Source organism: Lithobates pipiens, unplaced genomic scaffold (assembly GCF_037356315.1).
Source record: "Lithobates pipiens isolate NorthernLeopardFrog02 unplaced genomic scaffold, aLitPip1_a1.2 Scaffold_25, whole genome shotgun sequence".
Lineage (NCBI taxonomy): Eukaryota > Metazoa > Chordata > Amphibia > Anura > Ranidae > Lithobates > Lithobates pipiens.
Window position 1 is genome coordinate 101834347 of NW_027507787.1, and position 16731 is coordinate 101851077.

A 16731-nucleotide genomic window follows, 5' to 3' on the forward strand; every position below is an offset into this window, starting at 1 on the left:
CTCTATCACTGTGCATAGTAAACTATTTGCTGTCATCAGAGTAGTCTGATTAATTAAATAAAAAACATGCAGTTAGATAAAGAAACAGAAGAAATAACTGTCTGCACACAAACACTACAACAACCCCCTGGAGCCTACACAGGTCCTTCCACAACCGCCATGAATCGTAGGTCAGTACTGCCCACCTACCTGTACAATGCCCTATAGCCAGGACATAACCCCCGTGTAGTGTTTTCCCCTCACTTCCAGCCTTCCATTACAGGATGATCTCAGCTCCTTCCTCCAATCTCCTCCCCAACACACCGACACAACTTCACAAAAGAAACTTAGCCTGTCACGTGACACACACCCCTCTCACTGCCCCGCCCCCTCCAGTCCGGCCACCACCCCGCCTCACGTGACCCTCGCCCGGTGTAACTAAGCTCTCCTGCGCTCAGAATTCGCCTTTATTTACGCAACCAACATGAGACAGTTCGGCTTCAGTTAAAACCAGCGGGGATAGTGATATTCTAGTGAAGTGTCATTTATTGGGTCCTGATAATAAGTGCTGCTCACATATGCAGTGGCCGCTACAATACTTGACATGCGCTGTGGTGTGATTGGGAGACTGCGCGTGCTCAGAGCTACTGGGGTCCGCTGGTGATTTGTACATGCGCAGAGGGGTTGCTCAGGTCTCTCTGGAAACGTGACGTCAGTCGGAGGAAGATGGCGGGGGTTGTGGCTCTGGGAGAGGGGATCAGGAAACGAATTGTCACCCCGAGCAAGGCCGAGGTGTCACAGTATCGAGATGGCACTAAGGTGGGTGAGGGACCGACAGTCACCTGTCCTCCGATCTTTGGCAGTGTTCATCTCTGATTGGAGCAATTCTACTTTGAGAGTTACAGTGTTGTCATACAGTCCTGATTGTGTTACATTGTTGTCATGGTGTCCTAATTGTGGGTGTTGCATTGCTATAGTGTCCTGATTGTCGGTGTTGCATTGTTGTCATACAGTCCTGATTTTTGGTGTTACATTGTTGTCATGGCATCCTGATTGTCGGTGTTACATTGTTGTCATTCAGTTCTGATTGTCGGTGTTGCATTGTTGCCATACAGTCCTGATTGTCGGTGTTACATAGTTGCCATACAGTCTTGATTGTCGGTGTTGCATTGTTGCCATAGTGTCCTGATTGTCTGTGTTACATTGTTGTCATACAGTCCTGATTGTCTGTGTTACATTGTTGTCATACAGTCCTGATTGTCTGTGTTACATTGTTGTCATACAGTCCTGATTGTCTGTGTTACATTGTTGTCATACAGTCCTGATTGTGTTACATTGTTGTCATACAGTCCTGATTGTCTGTGTTACATTGTTGTCATACAGTCCTGATTGTCTGTGTTACATTGTTGTCATACAGTCCTGATTGTCGGTGTTGCATTGTTGCCATACAGTCTTGATTGTCGGTGTTGCATTGTTGCCATAGTGTCCTGATTGTGTTACATTGTTGTCATACAGTCCTGATTGTCGGTGTTGCATTGTTGCCATAGTGTCCTGATTGTCGGTGTTACATTGTTGTCATACAGTCCTGATTGTCGGTGTTACATTGTTGTCATACAGTCCTGATTGTCGGTGTTACATTGTTGTCATACGGTCCATTTTCTAGGCAAATATATTTCTAATATAACTATTGACATGATTATTTTCACCACATATCAGTAAATGCAATTCATACAAGAAAACCAAACCAAATCCGTTCAGAAATAAGTCATGTGAAATAATAACATGGAATGACACAGGAAAAGTATTGAAGACATTAATTGAAAATTATTTACTACTTCATACAAAGTCCTTTGCTGGTAATGACAGTTTCAATACATCGGCTCCTGTATGGAGAAACTAGTCACATGCATTGCTCAGGTGTGATCTTGGCCCATTCTTCTACACCAGTGATGGAGAACCTTGGCACCCCAGATGTTTTGAAACTACATTTCCCATGATGCTCATGCACTCTGCAGTATAGTTGAGCATCATGGGAAATGTAGTTTGAAAACATCTGGAGTGCCAAGGTTCGCCATCACTGTTCTACACAGTCTTCAAATCTTGAAGGTTCCATAGGCTTCTTCTATGAACTCTGATCTTTTAGTTTTTCCATAGGTTTTCTATGGGATTCAAGTCAGGCGATTTGTCTGTGTCATTCTAGCAGCTTTTATTTTCTTGCTAAATTGAGAGTTTCCTTGGCTTTGTGTTTGGGATCATTGTCTTGCTGAAATGTTCACCCTCGTTTCATCTTCATCATCCTGCTAGATGGCAGCAGATATTGATCAAGAATGTCTTGGTACATTTTCCCATTCATCCTTCCTTCAACTATATGAAGTTTGTCAGTACCATATGCTGAAAAACAGCCCCACACCATCATGGTCCCACCTCCAAACTTCACTGTTTGGCATGGGGGTGTTTTTGGGGTGATGTGCCATTTGACTTCCAAATGTGGTGTGTATTATGTCATCCAAAGAGTTCAATTTTGGTCTCGTCTGACCAGACTATTCTATTTTACAGGCTTGTCTAAATATTGTGCAGCAAACTTTAAACAAGCTTCAACATGCTTTTTAATCAGCAATGGAGTCTTGCATGGTGAGCCTGCATACAGGCCATGGGGGTTGAGTGCATTACTTTTGTTTTCTTTGAAACAATTGGACCTGCTAATTCCAGGTCTTTCTGAAGCTCTCCACAAGTGGTCCTTGGCTCTTGGACAACTCTTCTGATAATTCCTTTCACTCCTCTGTCAGAAATCTTGCGTTTTTTAGTAAAATTATGTTCTTTCCACTTCCGGATTATGGTCCCAACAGTGCTCACTGGAACATTCAGAAGTTTAGAAAGCCTTCTGTAAACGATGCCATCAGTATGTTTGCAACAATAAGGTTGTGAAGGTCTTGAGAGAACTCTTTGCTTTTACCCATTGTGAGATGTTCCTAGTTTGATACCTTGGTTAAGAGACACCTTTTTTATAGGCCATCAGTTGAGACTGAACCAGCTGATATTAACCACTAGAGATCCGCTTTATAGTCAAATTACTGCTTCAGCATGGACCTGCATTGGCAGGACTACTTCTATTGACGTCATCCCGTGCAGGAGCGGCCTGCGTTCCCCCTGATCAGCGAGTCTATGAGACTCGCTGGATCACAGATCGGAGTAAGGGGGTGATCCCGACCCCTTAGCACGTGATCATCTGTCAGCCAATGACAGCTGATAATGTGATGTCAACACCGCCGGTAATCCGATCATCGGCGGCTGTGAGAGGGACATCAGTCCCGATCACTGCGAGCTGCCGCCAGCTCCTTAGTGCCTACCTGTGCCCCCTACAAATGCCACCTAGCAGTAGGCAACAGTGCCGTCTGTCAGTGCCACCTGTCAGTGCCTGAACAGTGCTGCCCATCAGTGTCACCTACCAGTGCCCGTCAGTGGTACCTATCGGTGCCATCTTATCAGTGGCCATCAGTACCGACTTATCTGTCCCCATCAGTTGCGCCTTAACTGTGCCTATTAGTGCCCACCAGTGCCGCCTCATCAGCGCATATCAATGAAGCAGAAAAATTACCTGTTTGCAAAATTTTATAACAAACTATTAAACATGATTATTTTCAAAATTTTCCATCTTTTTTTTGTTTGTTTAGCAAAAAATAAAAACCCCAACTGTGATTAAATACCACCAAAAGAAAGCGCTATTTGTGGGGGGAAAAATGATAAAAATTTCATTCGGGTACAGTGTTGTATGACCGCGCAATTGTCATTCAAAGTGCGTCAGCGATGAAAGCTGAAAATTAGTCTGGGCAGGAGGGTGGTTTAAGTGCCCAGTAAGCAAGTGGTTAATTTGCACTGACGAGGGGAAGGATTGCTTTCTAATTACTGATGGATTTCAGATGGTGTGTTGGCTTTCCATGCCTTTTTGCACCTCCCTTGCTTCATGTGCTCAATACTTTTTTCCTGTGTCATGCCAGTTTATTACACATAACTTAACTTGGACCCCTTTCACACTGGGGCGGTGCAGGTAAATAATCACTGTCTTCTCCTGGCCAGGGTGGCTTTCCCCCACACACCCCAGAGAAAGAGCTCATTCCTGTGATAGCGGAGGTGAGCAGTGACAGCTGGGAGTGTCTTGGAGACATCCAATAACAAGGCAGGATGGGGAGGAGTGTTGGGTACGAGTACTTTCCTTATTCTTGCTGACCCGCCACTCTTATCTGCTAGACTCCAGTGTAAGTTTTGACTTATTAACCTCCCTGGCGGTACGATTATTTCGGATTTTAGGCGCTAAAAGTTTGCTCAGTTGCAGAATTGTCACTGTCATTACTTTTCAATATTTGATGACGGATCTCCCCACAAATCTCTATCGCTCAATTCTGCGAGTGATTCCAATTTATTATCGCTGTTTTCTAGCTGGTCTAAAATCATTTTTGATGTAAAGGGACAGTTTTGGTTGCTATGGACAATCTCCAGTTTCCAGGCATAAAGAACAGTTTTTTTATTATATAAAACTGCATGCAGGACACTGGGCAGACCACTAGTGACAAAGCGGATGTGGAATTATTACATACAGCACTGTAATCTTTAAGATTACATTATACTGTATGTATAGTGAGTGTTTCACTTTTTGAATTTGGCGCCGATCTCCGTCCCCATGCGTCGCAGCGCTCGCAGGGAACGGAGCTCTGCTCCGTGATCGAGCGAGACACGGCTCGCTCGTACAGCGGGGTGACATCGCTGGATCCAGGGGAGAAGGTAAGTAAGCGTCCTCCTGGAGCCAGCGATGCGGTCCCGAGTCTGGCTCGGGGTTACCACTTTTGGTATAAAAATTCCGTCCCGAACCAGACTCGGGAATACCGCCAGGGGGGTTAAGCAAAGTATAGGATGTGTGCACCCCCCCCCCCCCCCACAAGACATTGTACGGGCCTGGGATTGCCCACTCAGGGGAGGGGTCAGCAGGGGTATCTGGAAATAGCATGATGAGTTTTCTGTCTTGTGCTATGGACTTCTTGAGCTATAGAACATGGTACACAACAGGCTATTTACAACCGACAGCTCATATTGAAGCGCTTACTGGAGCCACCAGCAGTGGCGGAAAGAGATCAGATCCTTCTTGCTTCACACTTCACTTCTGCCCATAGCTCTTTTCAAATTACATTTTTTTTTTTTTTTTATTGCATTTTAGTGTACATGTGAGATCTGAGGTCTTTTCGACCCCAGATCTCATATTTAAGAGGTCCTGTCATGCTTTTTTTCTATTACAAGGAATGTTTTCATTCCTTGCAATAGAAATAAAAGTGACTTTATTTTTCACTGTTCTTTAAATAAAAAAAAAAAGAAAAGTAAAATAAATAATAAAACATTTTAACGTGCCCCGTTCCGCTCGCGTGCAGAAGCAAGCGCATATGTGAGTAGCACTCCCATATGAAAACGGTGTTCAAACCACACATGTGAGGTATCGCCGCGATTGTTAGAGCGAGAGCGATCATTTTAGCACTACACCTCCTCTGTAACTCAAAATATGCAACCTGTAGATTTTTTTTTAAACATTGCCTATGGAGATATTTAAGGGTAAAAATTTGTCACCATTCCACGAGCGGGCACAATTTTGAAGCGCGAATGCTGGGTATCAATTTACTCGGCGTAACATCATCTTTCACAATATGAAAAAAAATTGGGCTAACTTTACTACATTTTTTTCCAAAAGTGCGATTGTAAGACTGCTGCGCAAATAGTGTAACAGAAAGTATTGCAACGACCGGCATTTTATTCTCTAGGGTGTTAGAAAAAAAAAGGGCAATATATAAAGTTTGGTAAGTAATTTTCTAGCCCAAAAAAATGATTTTAACTTGTAAACACCTAATCTCAGAAAGGGGCTCGGTCCTTAAGTGGTTGGATGCAGGAGATCTCCGCAACATCCTGACACTTGTGTTTGTATTTACAGGCCACCTTCCACTACAAGACCTTGCTGTGTGATGAGCAGCGTACAGAGGTTGATGACAGCTCCAACCGAGACAAGCCAATGGAGCTCATTATAGGCAAGAAGTTCAAGCTGCCTGTGTGGGAAACCATCATTCGCACCATGGCGGAAGGAGAAGTTGCCGAATTCCTGTGTGACATGACGGTATGTAGTGGAATCAATTCTAATAGTTAAAGCGGAGTTGCAACGAAAAAATAAAAATTAAAAGTCAGCAACTACAAATACTGCAGCTGCTGACTGCGATGTCCCCACCCGAAGCCGACCTGTCTCTCAGCTCCCAGGTGGTGGGCGCTGGCATCTTCAGTAAGGGAATCAGAAAGTGAAGCCTTACAGCTTCACAGCCTGGTTCCCTACTGCGCATGCGTGAGTCCTGACCTGACTGGTCTCTGCTGTATTCTGGGACCTGTGTGTCTCCCAGAAGACAGTGGGGGGGAAGAAGGAGGGGTCAGACATGGCATAGATCGCCACAGATTCTGTGGCGATCTATCTCCAGAAGTGGGAGCAAATGCCTGTATTAGACAGGTATCTGCTCCTCAAATGCCGAATGTGACACTGGAGGGGGGGAGGAACTGGGTAAGCAGAAGTTCCTTTTTTGGGTGGAACTCCGCTTTAAAGTGATTGTAAAGTCTTGTCTTGTGTGTGTTTTTTTTTTTTTTTTTTATATATAAAAATAACGAACATTTGCATTTGAACATTTGCGGATTTGCACAGAGCAGCCCAGATCCTCCTTCTCGGGTCCTTATGGGGGCACCCGAGCTGAGTGACAAATCCCTGTGCCCATTCAGACATGGAGCCCGGCCCAGCCCCGTCCCCGCTCTCCCCTAATTGGCTAGCTGGCTTTGACAGCAGCGGGAGCCAATGCCACCACTGCTCTGTCTAAGCCAATCAGGAAGGAGAATCTCGGATGGCTGAAACTAGAGGGACCTCAGGTAAGTGTAAGGGGGGCTGCTGCACGCAGAATGTTTTTTTATCTTCATGCATGGAATGCATGAAGATATATATAAAAAAAAAACTTTTTCCTTTGCAACCCCTTTTAATGTCTAGAAAGAGTAGTTTAACTCTGTGTTACCTTAAAGAATAAGAGGGGGCAAGACCTATTTGGCTCTACTTCTCCTATGGATCACAGGAGTGCAGTTCATTCTGCACTACTGTGACCCGTTATTAGCACGACACTCAGCCAGTCTAGGCTCTGGGAAAAATCCAACAGTTGGGAGCCATGCAGATGCCTGGTCCAGCAGCTGGGTCCACCCCTTCACAACCCAGCACTCAAGTGAGCACTGGAGGGGCAGAGCAGAAAGCCAGTGACTGACAGTCCCCAGTTTTCTGCAGCCTGAATACCGATGAGGCTGGATTCACACCTATGCATTTTTAGTGCTTTCTGCATTTTGCAGATTTGCACTACAGAACAAGTTCCATAGGAAACCATGTTAAATGGACTGTAGTGCAAATCTGCAAAATGCAAAAAGCACTAAAAATGCATAGGTGTGAATCCAGCCTTATTGAGCGATCAGCAGTGTTTGATTGCTCAGCTCTCAGTGCAGCAGCAACAGGGAACGGATGCAGCTTTTATTTTTTTTTTTTTTTTTTTTTTTTTTTATTACCGAACTTCTCTTTAGGTAACTTTTTTTTCTTTTTTTTTAATTCACACAAAAGACAGTCCTTACATTTTAATGAGGCAGGTCCATTGTGCTGGTGCTGGCTTTCTTAGTTGAAATTCAAAGTCCTCTGCTAAATGTAATTATTATTTTATTTTTTAACCTAAACTTAAAAGCTACTGAAGATTTTGTTTGTGTTGAAACATGAGGCATGGCACTGCACAGGTTAATGCTAGACCTGTCTGTAGTCTAAGAACTTATACTTCCTGTGAAGAAACCAAATATCCCACAATCCCTGGGTCTCTCAGTGTTTTGTTGGTAAACTACTAATTCGATTTGGAAAAGACACAAACAATAAGAGCAATAAAAGGTAAGATATGTGTTTTCAACTCATTAGCACTCCCACATTTGTGATGCAACATAGAGGAAATGACTAAGCATGCATAAGACTTACCTGTAGGTACAATGAATATCTCCTAAATGTACACCGTTTAGGAGATATCTCATTGGCAACAACTGGTGAAGGCAACGCAGAAGAAAGATTGGGTGAGGATGGAAGCACCTACATTGGTGCCAGCTTGTCACTGGAGTGATTTGTTTGAAAGTTAAGTCTGTCTTAATGTGCTAGTATGCGGTGCATACCACAAATTATGGCATTAACCTGCAGTGCGACAGAATTTCTCTTATGCCGCGTACACACGATCAAACAAGCGGGTGGAAAAGTCCGGCAAACTCAAGTCCGCCAAACAATCCCCCCGTGTGTAGCCTCCGGCATACTTTTTTGACCCGAAAGTACGGCGGACTTAGAATGTAGTTTTACACTCCAATCTTCCCGCCGGACTCGCATTTCGGCGGACAATCCGGCCGTGTGTATGCCAGTCCGCCGTACTTTTGAAATGAACGGATTTTTCCCGCCCGGAGAAAAGTCCGCTCATTTCGAGCGGGTCTCCAGGTAGGCGGGGCCCGCGAAGGAGACGTCGCTGCCCCCGCCGCCTGGTGTGGACTTAAAGGGGAACCCCAAAAATCGGCGTGGGGGTCCCCCCAAAGTCCACAACAGACCCTTGTCCGAGCACGCTACCCGGCCGGCCAGGAAAGGAGGGGCGAGCGAGCGCCCCCCCCCCCCCTCCTGAGCCGTACCAGCCCAAAGCACCTTGTCCCCATGTTGATGAGGACAAGGGCCTCTTCCCGACAACCCTGGCTGTTGGTTGTCGGGGTCTGCGGGCGGGGGGCTTATCGGAATCTGGGAGCCCCCTTTAATAAGGGGGCCCCTGGATACCGGCCCCCCACCCTATGTGAATGAGTATGGGGTACAATGTACCCCTACCCATTCACCTGTAAAATAAAGTACAAAAAAAAACACAACACACAAGATAAAATAATTTATTGCACAGCTCCGGGGGTCTTCCGTCTTCGGGGGTCTTCTCGCCGGACTCCTCCGCTATCTTCTTGTAGCTCTTTTACTAGCGGAGGAGCCCGGCATTCTTCTTCGTCGCCGCGGCCTCTTCTTCCGACTTCGGGGGTCTTGTCCCCCTCTTCGGTTCTTCTGCCAGGCCACCGAGCCTCCTTATAGCTCTTTTACAGGCGATGGCCTGGTCTTCTGTCGCCATTTCAAAATTAGGGCGGCTAGTACGGTGGACTTAGTACGCCGTATTAGTCCGCTGAAAAAGTGCTGTGTGTGGGCAAATAGCCCGTTCGGAAAGTCCGTCCGACAGACGGATACGTGTGTACGCGGCTTTATATTCACCGACTAACACAGCTTCTCTTTTTAGACCATTGGGTTGTTATGCCACCTTCAGGAGAGGACTAGGCATTACATGTTAAAATGTGATAATAAAACTAGAACTTTCTAGTTCCACCCAAGGGGCGGTCCCTTAGGTAACAACCCCTCAGCATGCTACTGCAGCCTGAGTTTTATTTTGCCTAGTGAAGGAGAAGGACCTAGGAACCCTGATGGGCCCATCGGTCCGTTTTTATTTATTTATTTATTTTTCTGCAGAAGCTTTGCTTTTTGCGCAAGATGAATGATCCTGTGATCTGCTATCAACAGCCGGCTGGGTGACAGGCTGGATACTCTTATCTTTGTAGTCTCCCCAGCCTGGCCAGCGAGCGTGTGCAGGTCACAGCTAAGCGCTAGGCCGGCCATGACATACCTCAGCTCCAGAGGTGGTCGTGAGCTTTTATGCTCTGGGGCGCACATATGACCGGGCTACTGATGTCTGCGTCAGTGTGCTGGGCCAGCAGCCACCCCGTACTGTTCAGAGAGTGGGTCTGTGATGGAATGTCTCCCAGCTCTTCAGGACTAGTGAGTACAGCTCTCCCTACCTTGGTGGGGCTGAGCAGCTGGGCATTCCCTGAGAGGTCAATTCGGGGGCCACTCACCTCTCTCTCTTCTTTCCCTATTTTCCCTCCCCCTCCCTGTGGGGGATGCTGCATGTGGCTGGTTAGCGATGTGTGTGTGTCTGTACAGGGGCTCTCACCTGTGAATGAATGAATGAAATACTTGTATAGCGCACAATGCGAACTGAATCGCCTCTAGGCGCTGTGGCGAGCTTTGATCATCTGCTAAAAGAGGAAGGTCTTGAGTTTTTTCCTAAAAGCCAGGTGATTTTCTTCCAGGCGGGTGTTGATTGGTAGAGCATTCCATAGCCGAGGCCCTTGGACAGCGAATCTTCGATCCCCCTTGGATTTTTACCGGGCTTTGGATACAAGGAGGAGGTTTTTGTTGGCTGATCGAAGACTGCGGTTTGGTGTGTAATGATTTATTTTCTCCATTAGGTATTGCGGAGCTTCTCTATGCACGCATTTGTGGGTGAGGCAAAGGGTCTTGAACGTGATCCGATTTTTTACGGTTAGCCAATGTAAGCTCCTCAGCGAAGGAGAGATGGATTCCCAGGGTTTTTTTCCTGTTATCAGCCTTGCCGCCGTGTTTTGGATCAGTTGTAATCTCGCAAGTTGATATTGTGGTAATCCTATGTAAAGTGAGTTTGCGTAGTCCAGTCATGAATTAATGATTGTTCCAACTACCACTGCTTTGTCATTCTTTGGGATAAAAGGGATGAGTCTGCGAAGCATGCGTAGCAGATGGTGAGATCCGCTGACTACAGATCCTATTTGCGCATCCATTGACATTTGTGCGTCTAAAATAACCCCGAGACTCTTCGCTTTGGTCTTTGGGGAGATAGTCTGCCCAAAGACGGTTGGTGGAGACCAGGAGGTTTTGGTTGCGGGCTTATGATTTGGGTGTAAGATAAGAAGCTCTGTCTTTGATTCGTTCAGCTGGAGGGAGTTAGTGGTCATCCAGTCCTCTATTGATTTGAGGCAGTTTTCAAGTTGTTGTTGGTGATCTTTTTTTCCATTGATCTGGAAATAAAGTTGCGTGTCGTCAGCGTAAGAGTGGAAGCAGAGATCTGAGCATCTGATGATTTGGAGAAGTGGGCGAATGTAAATGTTGAAGAGAACGGGTGATAAAGGAGAGCCTTGAGGGACTCCGCAGGTGACTGCAGAGTTTCGGAGAGGAATTTTCCTAGTTTCACTGTCTGTGACCGATTTTCCTAGGAAGGATGCGAACCATTGGAGATCTATGTCTTGGACTCCGGCTACTTCTGTGAGTCGGACGAGTAGAGTATTGTGATCTACTGTATCAAACGCTGCACTTAGGTCTAGCAGTACGAGGAGACACGGCTCTCCGTCATCTGCTGCTTCGAGGGCGTCATCCCAAATCTTGAGGAGAGCTGTTTCTGTTCCATGACCCGGGCGGAAGCCTGATTGCAGCGGGTCCAGGAGTTTGTGAGTATCCAGGTGAAGTTGTAGCTGATGTACTACAGCTTTCTCCATGATCTTAGAAATGTGTGTTGAGGCTTGTAATTGGCCTACGGTTGTTTGGATCCTGAGGGTCCAGGTTTGGTTTCTTGAGTAGAGGTTTGACGATGCCTTGTTTGAGGATGCTGGGAACAATCCCTTCGTGGAATGATCGGTTTATGAGGTGGGTTATGGTTGGAGCCACGATGTCGGAGCATTCTTTCAGTAGTTTTGTGGGGATGATGTCAATAGGTGAGGTACTGTCACACAGTTTATTAATGATGTTTTTGCGGTGTCTACGGTAGTTGGGGATAGTGAAAATTTCGGCGGTTGCGGTATGTTGGTGCAGACATCCTCTTTATGCATTTGCTGGCTGAGGTTGGATGTTTTCTTCTGACAAATTGTTTCCCTGATGGTTTTGACTTGATCGATGAAAAAATCTGACAGTTTGTCACAGTAATCCTGGGATTCGCTTTCTGGGGGTTCTAGGCACACCGGATTCATTGATTGATTAACCAGTTTAAACAGTTCCCGTGGTTGGTTTGCGGCCGTTGAGATGGTATATGAGAAGTGGTCCTTTTTGGCTTTGAAGATTGCTTTCCGATAATTCTCTGTGAGACCTTTGTAGTTAAAGTGGTTTTCCTCTGTGGTATTTCTTCTCCATGTTCTTTCCGCTCTTCTGCGTTCTTGCTTTAGTACGGCGAGGGAGCTATTAAACCATCCAGAGTTTTTCTTCCTGATGAGAGCCCTGCGTTTTGGTGCTACCGAGTCTGCTGATTGCAGCAATGCCCTGTTCAGGGAGTTGAGTGTTTCCTCCGTAGAGTGGTTTAAGGTTATTGTAGTTATCTTGTTGGACAGAGTGGATTTGAAGGATTCGGAGTACAGTTTTTTATGCGATCTGCTCCAGTGCGTTGTTGTTACAGGTTTCCGTTTTTCGTTGGTGATGTTGGTAGCTATTTTGAATTTGATGGCGTAGTGATCCGTCCATGGCAGAGTTATGTTGTCGAGTATGTTGACGTCGATGTTCTGTTTGAAAATGAGGTCCAGGGTGTGTCCTGACCCATGCGTGGGAGTCTTTATCAGTTGCTGGAGACCCAGTTCTTCTAGTTGATTGATGCAGGCAGTCGCAATGGGGTCTTTAGGCTCATTTGCCCAAAGGTTGAAATTTCAGAGTGCCAGGAAATTTTTGAATTTTAGGGTGTGCATTGCAAAGGATTCCGTGAGGGGTGAAAGAAGATTGGACTTTGGTCCCGGTGGTCTGTAGCACAGTAGAATATGAGTGGTGTCATGGGGTGTTGGTTGAAGATGTAGCGTCAGGGTTTCCATAAAAGGCACTGGGTTCTGAAATTATGGTTTAGTGAGATCCAGATGACCTTTTAAAGATCACTGCTAGGCCTCCTCCTTTTTTCCTATCCGGTGTTCGGTTAGGATCCTGTAGTTTTCCGGCACCAATTCGGTGAGGATGGTGTTGCAGTCAGAGGTTAACCAGCTTTCGGTGATGAAGAGGCAGTCTACATTGTTCTCGATGATGAAGTCGTGTACTTCCAGTCTATGTTTTGACTGCAGACCTGGCGTTAATCAAGGCGCAATCTAATTGTAGAGGTCGAGTAGATGTCTTCCTGTGGTTGGGAGCTGCTTGTCGTCCGGTTTTTAATAGTTGTTCTCTTTGAAGTATTTTTTGTATGGAAGATGGCAATGTGGTGTTGATGTTCCTTAGTCTGTGCAGAACTTCAGCTGAGTATTTGAAGTAGCACATGGTTTGTGGATGCTGTTGATGGTACTATGGGCCTAAGATGATGATCCTGATCAGGGTATTGATCCTGAGGAGGGGCTAGGTATCAGACTTGCCGCCGTGCTTGAGGCTTTTAGCGCGCAAGTTGATCAGGGGATACCTATGGGGAGGCTGGGCTGGCTCTGTCCTGTGATGTGTTTTTTTTTTATTTCCCTGGAGGTGCCTGTGAGGCTGTGTCTATGATCTCTGCAGCGCTGATCACCGCCATTTTCAGTCACTGTACCTCATGGTTTTTCAGTGTCAGCGGCCGTCTTAGGTATGGACAAGGGACAGCATACGCGCCTGTTTCTCGCTGCCATTTTTCCCTGTGTTTTTGTCCTTTATACTGGATGCCCGGCGGCCATTTTCTCGAAGCCTAAGCGTTTTTTCAGCATTCTCTAGAGACAGCATGTGTCCCTGTAGTCCGGCAGCCATTTTCTCAGTGCTTTTATGTCCTTTTTTTTCCCATTTTCTTTGAGCCCGAGCACATTGCAGAGTGGTTTCAGCGCCATAAGCAGCAGCTTGGAATGACATGGAGCGAATTCCTCTGCACCTTGGAGCTGTCAGAGAACACAGGCACTACTTGCTGGACAGCGCAGAACCTGTCAGGGTGGCGAGTCCTGCGGGAAACAGCCCCTCAGCCAGCAGCAGTAAGGAGGGTAGGACCATCACTGTCCTAAGTCCCCAACAAGTGGCAGACAGGGTAGGGTCAGCATGGCTTCAGAAACTGGCGTTTCTTCCCCCCGAAATCCAGACAATTGCAACCGGTTTGCCTGCGGAATGTGCAGTGCCCCTGGACGCTTTGTCGGCGGTCCTCAATACATTCGTTGCCAAGATGGAGGCGGTGCGTGGGCGCAAGATGCTATAAAGCGCCCCTTGCCCCCCGCCCTCCAGGGAGAGCTCTGACCCAGACTCGGGCCATGCTGAGGCTGGTGGCCGCTGCTCTGTCATTTCAGATGACGCTAACCAGGATCATTTGGACAGTGAGGATGAGTCCTAGTCCGGGTCCGTGCGCGATAAAGCGCTTGTTGGTGCACTTATCACAGCTGTGTGTGATACCATGATAATTCAGGAGCCAGCAGATCCCTCTGCTGATGTAGTTGTCCCTCTTGGGTCTCGTAAGCCAGCCCATTCACCGAAGGCAGGCATGTCCAAAGTCCTGGCCTGCGAGCCAATCGCGGCCCGCGGCCCGGTTTTGAACAGCCCGTCTGGTTATTTAAACATATACATCTTTTTTGGCCCCCGGCTATCTCCCAGCGCCGGGGTCACAAAAGATATATAGTCCGGCTACCTCGGAGGGAGGAGGCGGGACGAGTGCCATGCACACAGCAGGAGAATTTCCTGTTTACACGGCAGCTGTAATAGGAAGTCCCATCTCTGCCATTGGACGACTGTTCTGTCCATCAGAGGAGGCAGGACTTTCTCTTAAAGACGTGGCTGTGTAAACAGGAAATTCTCCTGTAGGATGTCTTTGGCACTCGTCCTGCCCTCCATGGCTGCACTGATGGTAATGGTGGCTGCATTCCTGGCAATTTCAATTGTGGTGCTGCGTTCCCGGCAATGGTGGGCGCTGCGTTCCCGGCAATTTTTTTGGGGTAAAAACGCAGTACCTTTAAGTTAATGTACTGTTGCATTTGTTGCCGCAGTTTTGGTGCAGTTTGAGGGTAGTGCTTCTCTGTTTTTTTTTGTGGTGGTTATTCCACACACTTTTTTTTTTTTTTTTTGTGGGTAAAGTTTGTACTAGCTCCCACGTGCCATGGTGGATGAATGTGTGTTTTTTTTGTTTTGTTTTTTTGCTGTTCCAATGGTCTAAAGAGAGTAGCTGTGTCAGTCGTTGAATATAAGAGAAAATAGGATTTTTTGTACTCGCCGATTGACACAGCACCCGCCCCTCATATTTTTCTTTACGTTATACTGCTTGTTGACGTACTGAGGCACCATGGCAGGCTGGGGGTAGTTACCTAAGGGACCGCTCCGTGGGAGGAACTAGAAAGTTCTAGTTTTATTATCACATGTTAACATGTAATGACTAGTCCTCTCCTGAAGGTGGCATAACAACCCAATGGTCTGGTCTAAAGAGAGAAGCTGTGTCAGTCGGTGAATTACAGTATTACATTATATATATGCCTGTTTTCTTCTAGTCTTTTCATCGATTTTTGGAGGGAAACCCAGTTCTCGTTAATGTCACTGTTGCGCCATATTTTCTCCATTTGATGATGACTGTCTTCATGGTGTTCCATGGTATATCTAATGACTTTGAAATTCTTTTGTACCCTTCTCCTGACTGATACTTTTTAACAATGAGATCCCTCTGATGCTTTGGAAGCTCATTGCAAACCATGGCTTTTGCTGTAGGATGCGTCTAAGAAAATGTCAGGAAAGGCCTACTATAGAACAGCTGAACTCGGAGGCATTTTAAATGATGGCAGGCATGCACTGACCCCTATTTAACATGAGTTTGAATGTGATTGATTAAGGCTACTTTCACACTGGGGCGTTGGGGGCATCGGCGGTAAAGTGGCGCTATACCGTTGTTTTTGCAGAGGTTTTTGGCCGATAGCGGGGCGCTTTTAAACCCCCGCTAGTGGCCTAAAAAGGGTTAAAACCGCCTGCAAATCGGTGCTCCCCATTGATTTCAATGGGCAGGGGGCGCTTTAGGAACGGTGTATACACCGCTGCTACAGTGCTGCAAAGATGCGGCTTGCAGGACATTTTTTTTTTTTTTTTTTTACCGAATGAGAATGAAAGAGGCTCTTTACAGGTGCTATTTTTAGCGCTATAGCGCCTGTAAAGTGCCTCAGTGTGAAAGCAGCCACATTATTTCCTAAAAGATTTCAGCTTGTTTTTCAATTGAGTTGTACAGTTTATAGGTCACGTTTAAAGGTGAAAAAAGTTCTGAAATGATTTATCTTTGTCTGTCTAATTTTGTTTACATCACAGAAACCTGACATTTTAACAGGGGTGTGTAGACTTTTTATGTATGTATGTGTATGTATATATATATATATATATATATATATATATATAATGTATGTATGTGTATATATATGTGTGTGTGTGTGTGTGTGTGTGTGTGTGTGTATATATATATATATATATATATATATATATATATATATGTGTATATGTATGTATGTATGTATGTGTATATATATATATATATATATATATATATATATATATATATATTTAGGGCTGAAACAACTAATCGATTATGAAATTAATTGATTACTATTTTCATAATCGATTAATCGGCCACTAACATAATGGGGTTAAAAAAAATCTAAAATTAGCCCTTTATAGTACAAAATGAGCAAATCGCTACTGTAAATATTACTTTCACTGTCCCATAGTAAAAAATGAACCCCTTACAGTAGCGACTATTTGCTCTTTTTGTACTAATTTTAGTTTTTTTAACCCCATTATTTTACTAAACATCTCAGGCCTGGGTCACACCTCTGTTTTTTGGTGCTTTTTGCAGAAACGCACTAAGTTCATTTACATGGTTTTCTATGGGACACGTTCACATCCATGATTTTTTCAGCTGCTGTGTATTTAGAAAAGATAAGGACTTTTTTTAACCACTT

The 16731-nt window shown here is 45.6% G+C and overlaps 2 protein-coding genes across 4 annotated transcripts in view; one reads left to right on the forward strand and one right to left on the reverse strand.

Moving 5' to 3' along the window:
- Positions 1–351, reverse strand: part of TMEM134 (transmembrane protein 134) — an 81883-nt gene extending 81532 nt beyond the window's left edge. For all 3 annotated transcript variants that reach the window (XM_077454785.1, XM_077454784.1, XM_077454782.1), the window contains exon 1: positions 190–351. The gene's annotated coding sequence lies outside the window, so the exon portion shown is untranslated. The remainder of the gene's footprint in view (positions 1–189) is intronic.
- A 139-nt stretch (positions 352–490) lies between these two features.
- AIP (AHR interacting HSP90 co-chaperone) overlaps positions 491–16731 on the forward strand; it is a 46523-nt gene continuing 30282 nt past the window's right edge. The window contains exons 1-2 of the mRNA XM_077454780.1: positions 491–798; positions 5945–6124. Coding sequence (XP_077310906.1) covers positions 706–798; positions 5945–6124 — 273 coding nt within the window. The 5' untranslated portion in view covers positions 491–705. The remainder of the gene's footprint in view (positions 799–5944; positions 6125–16731) is intronic.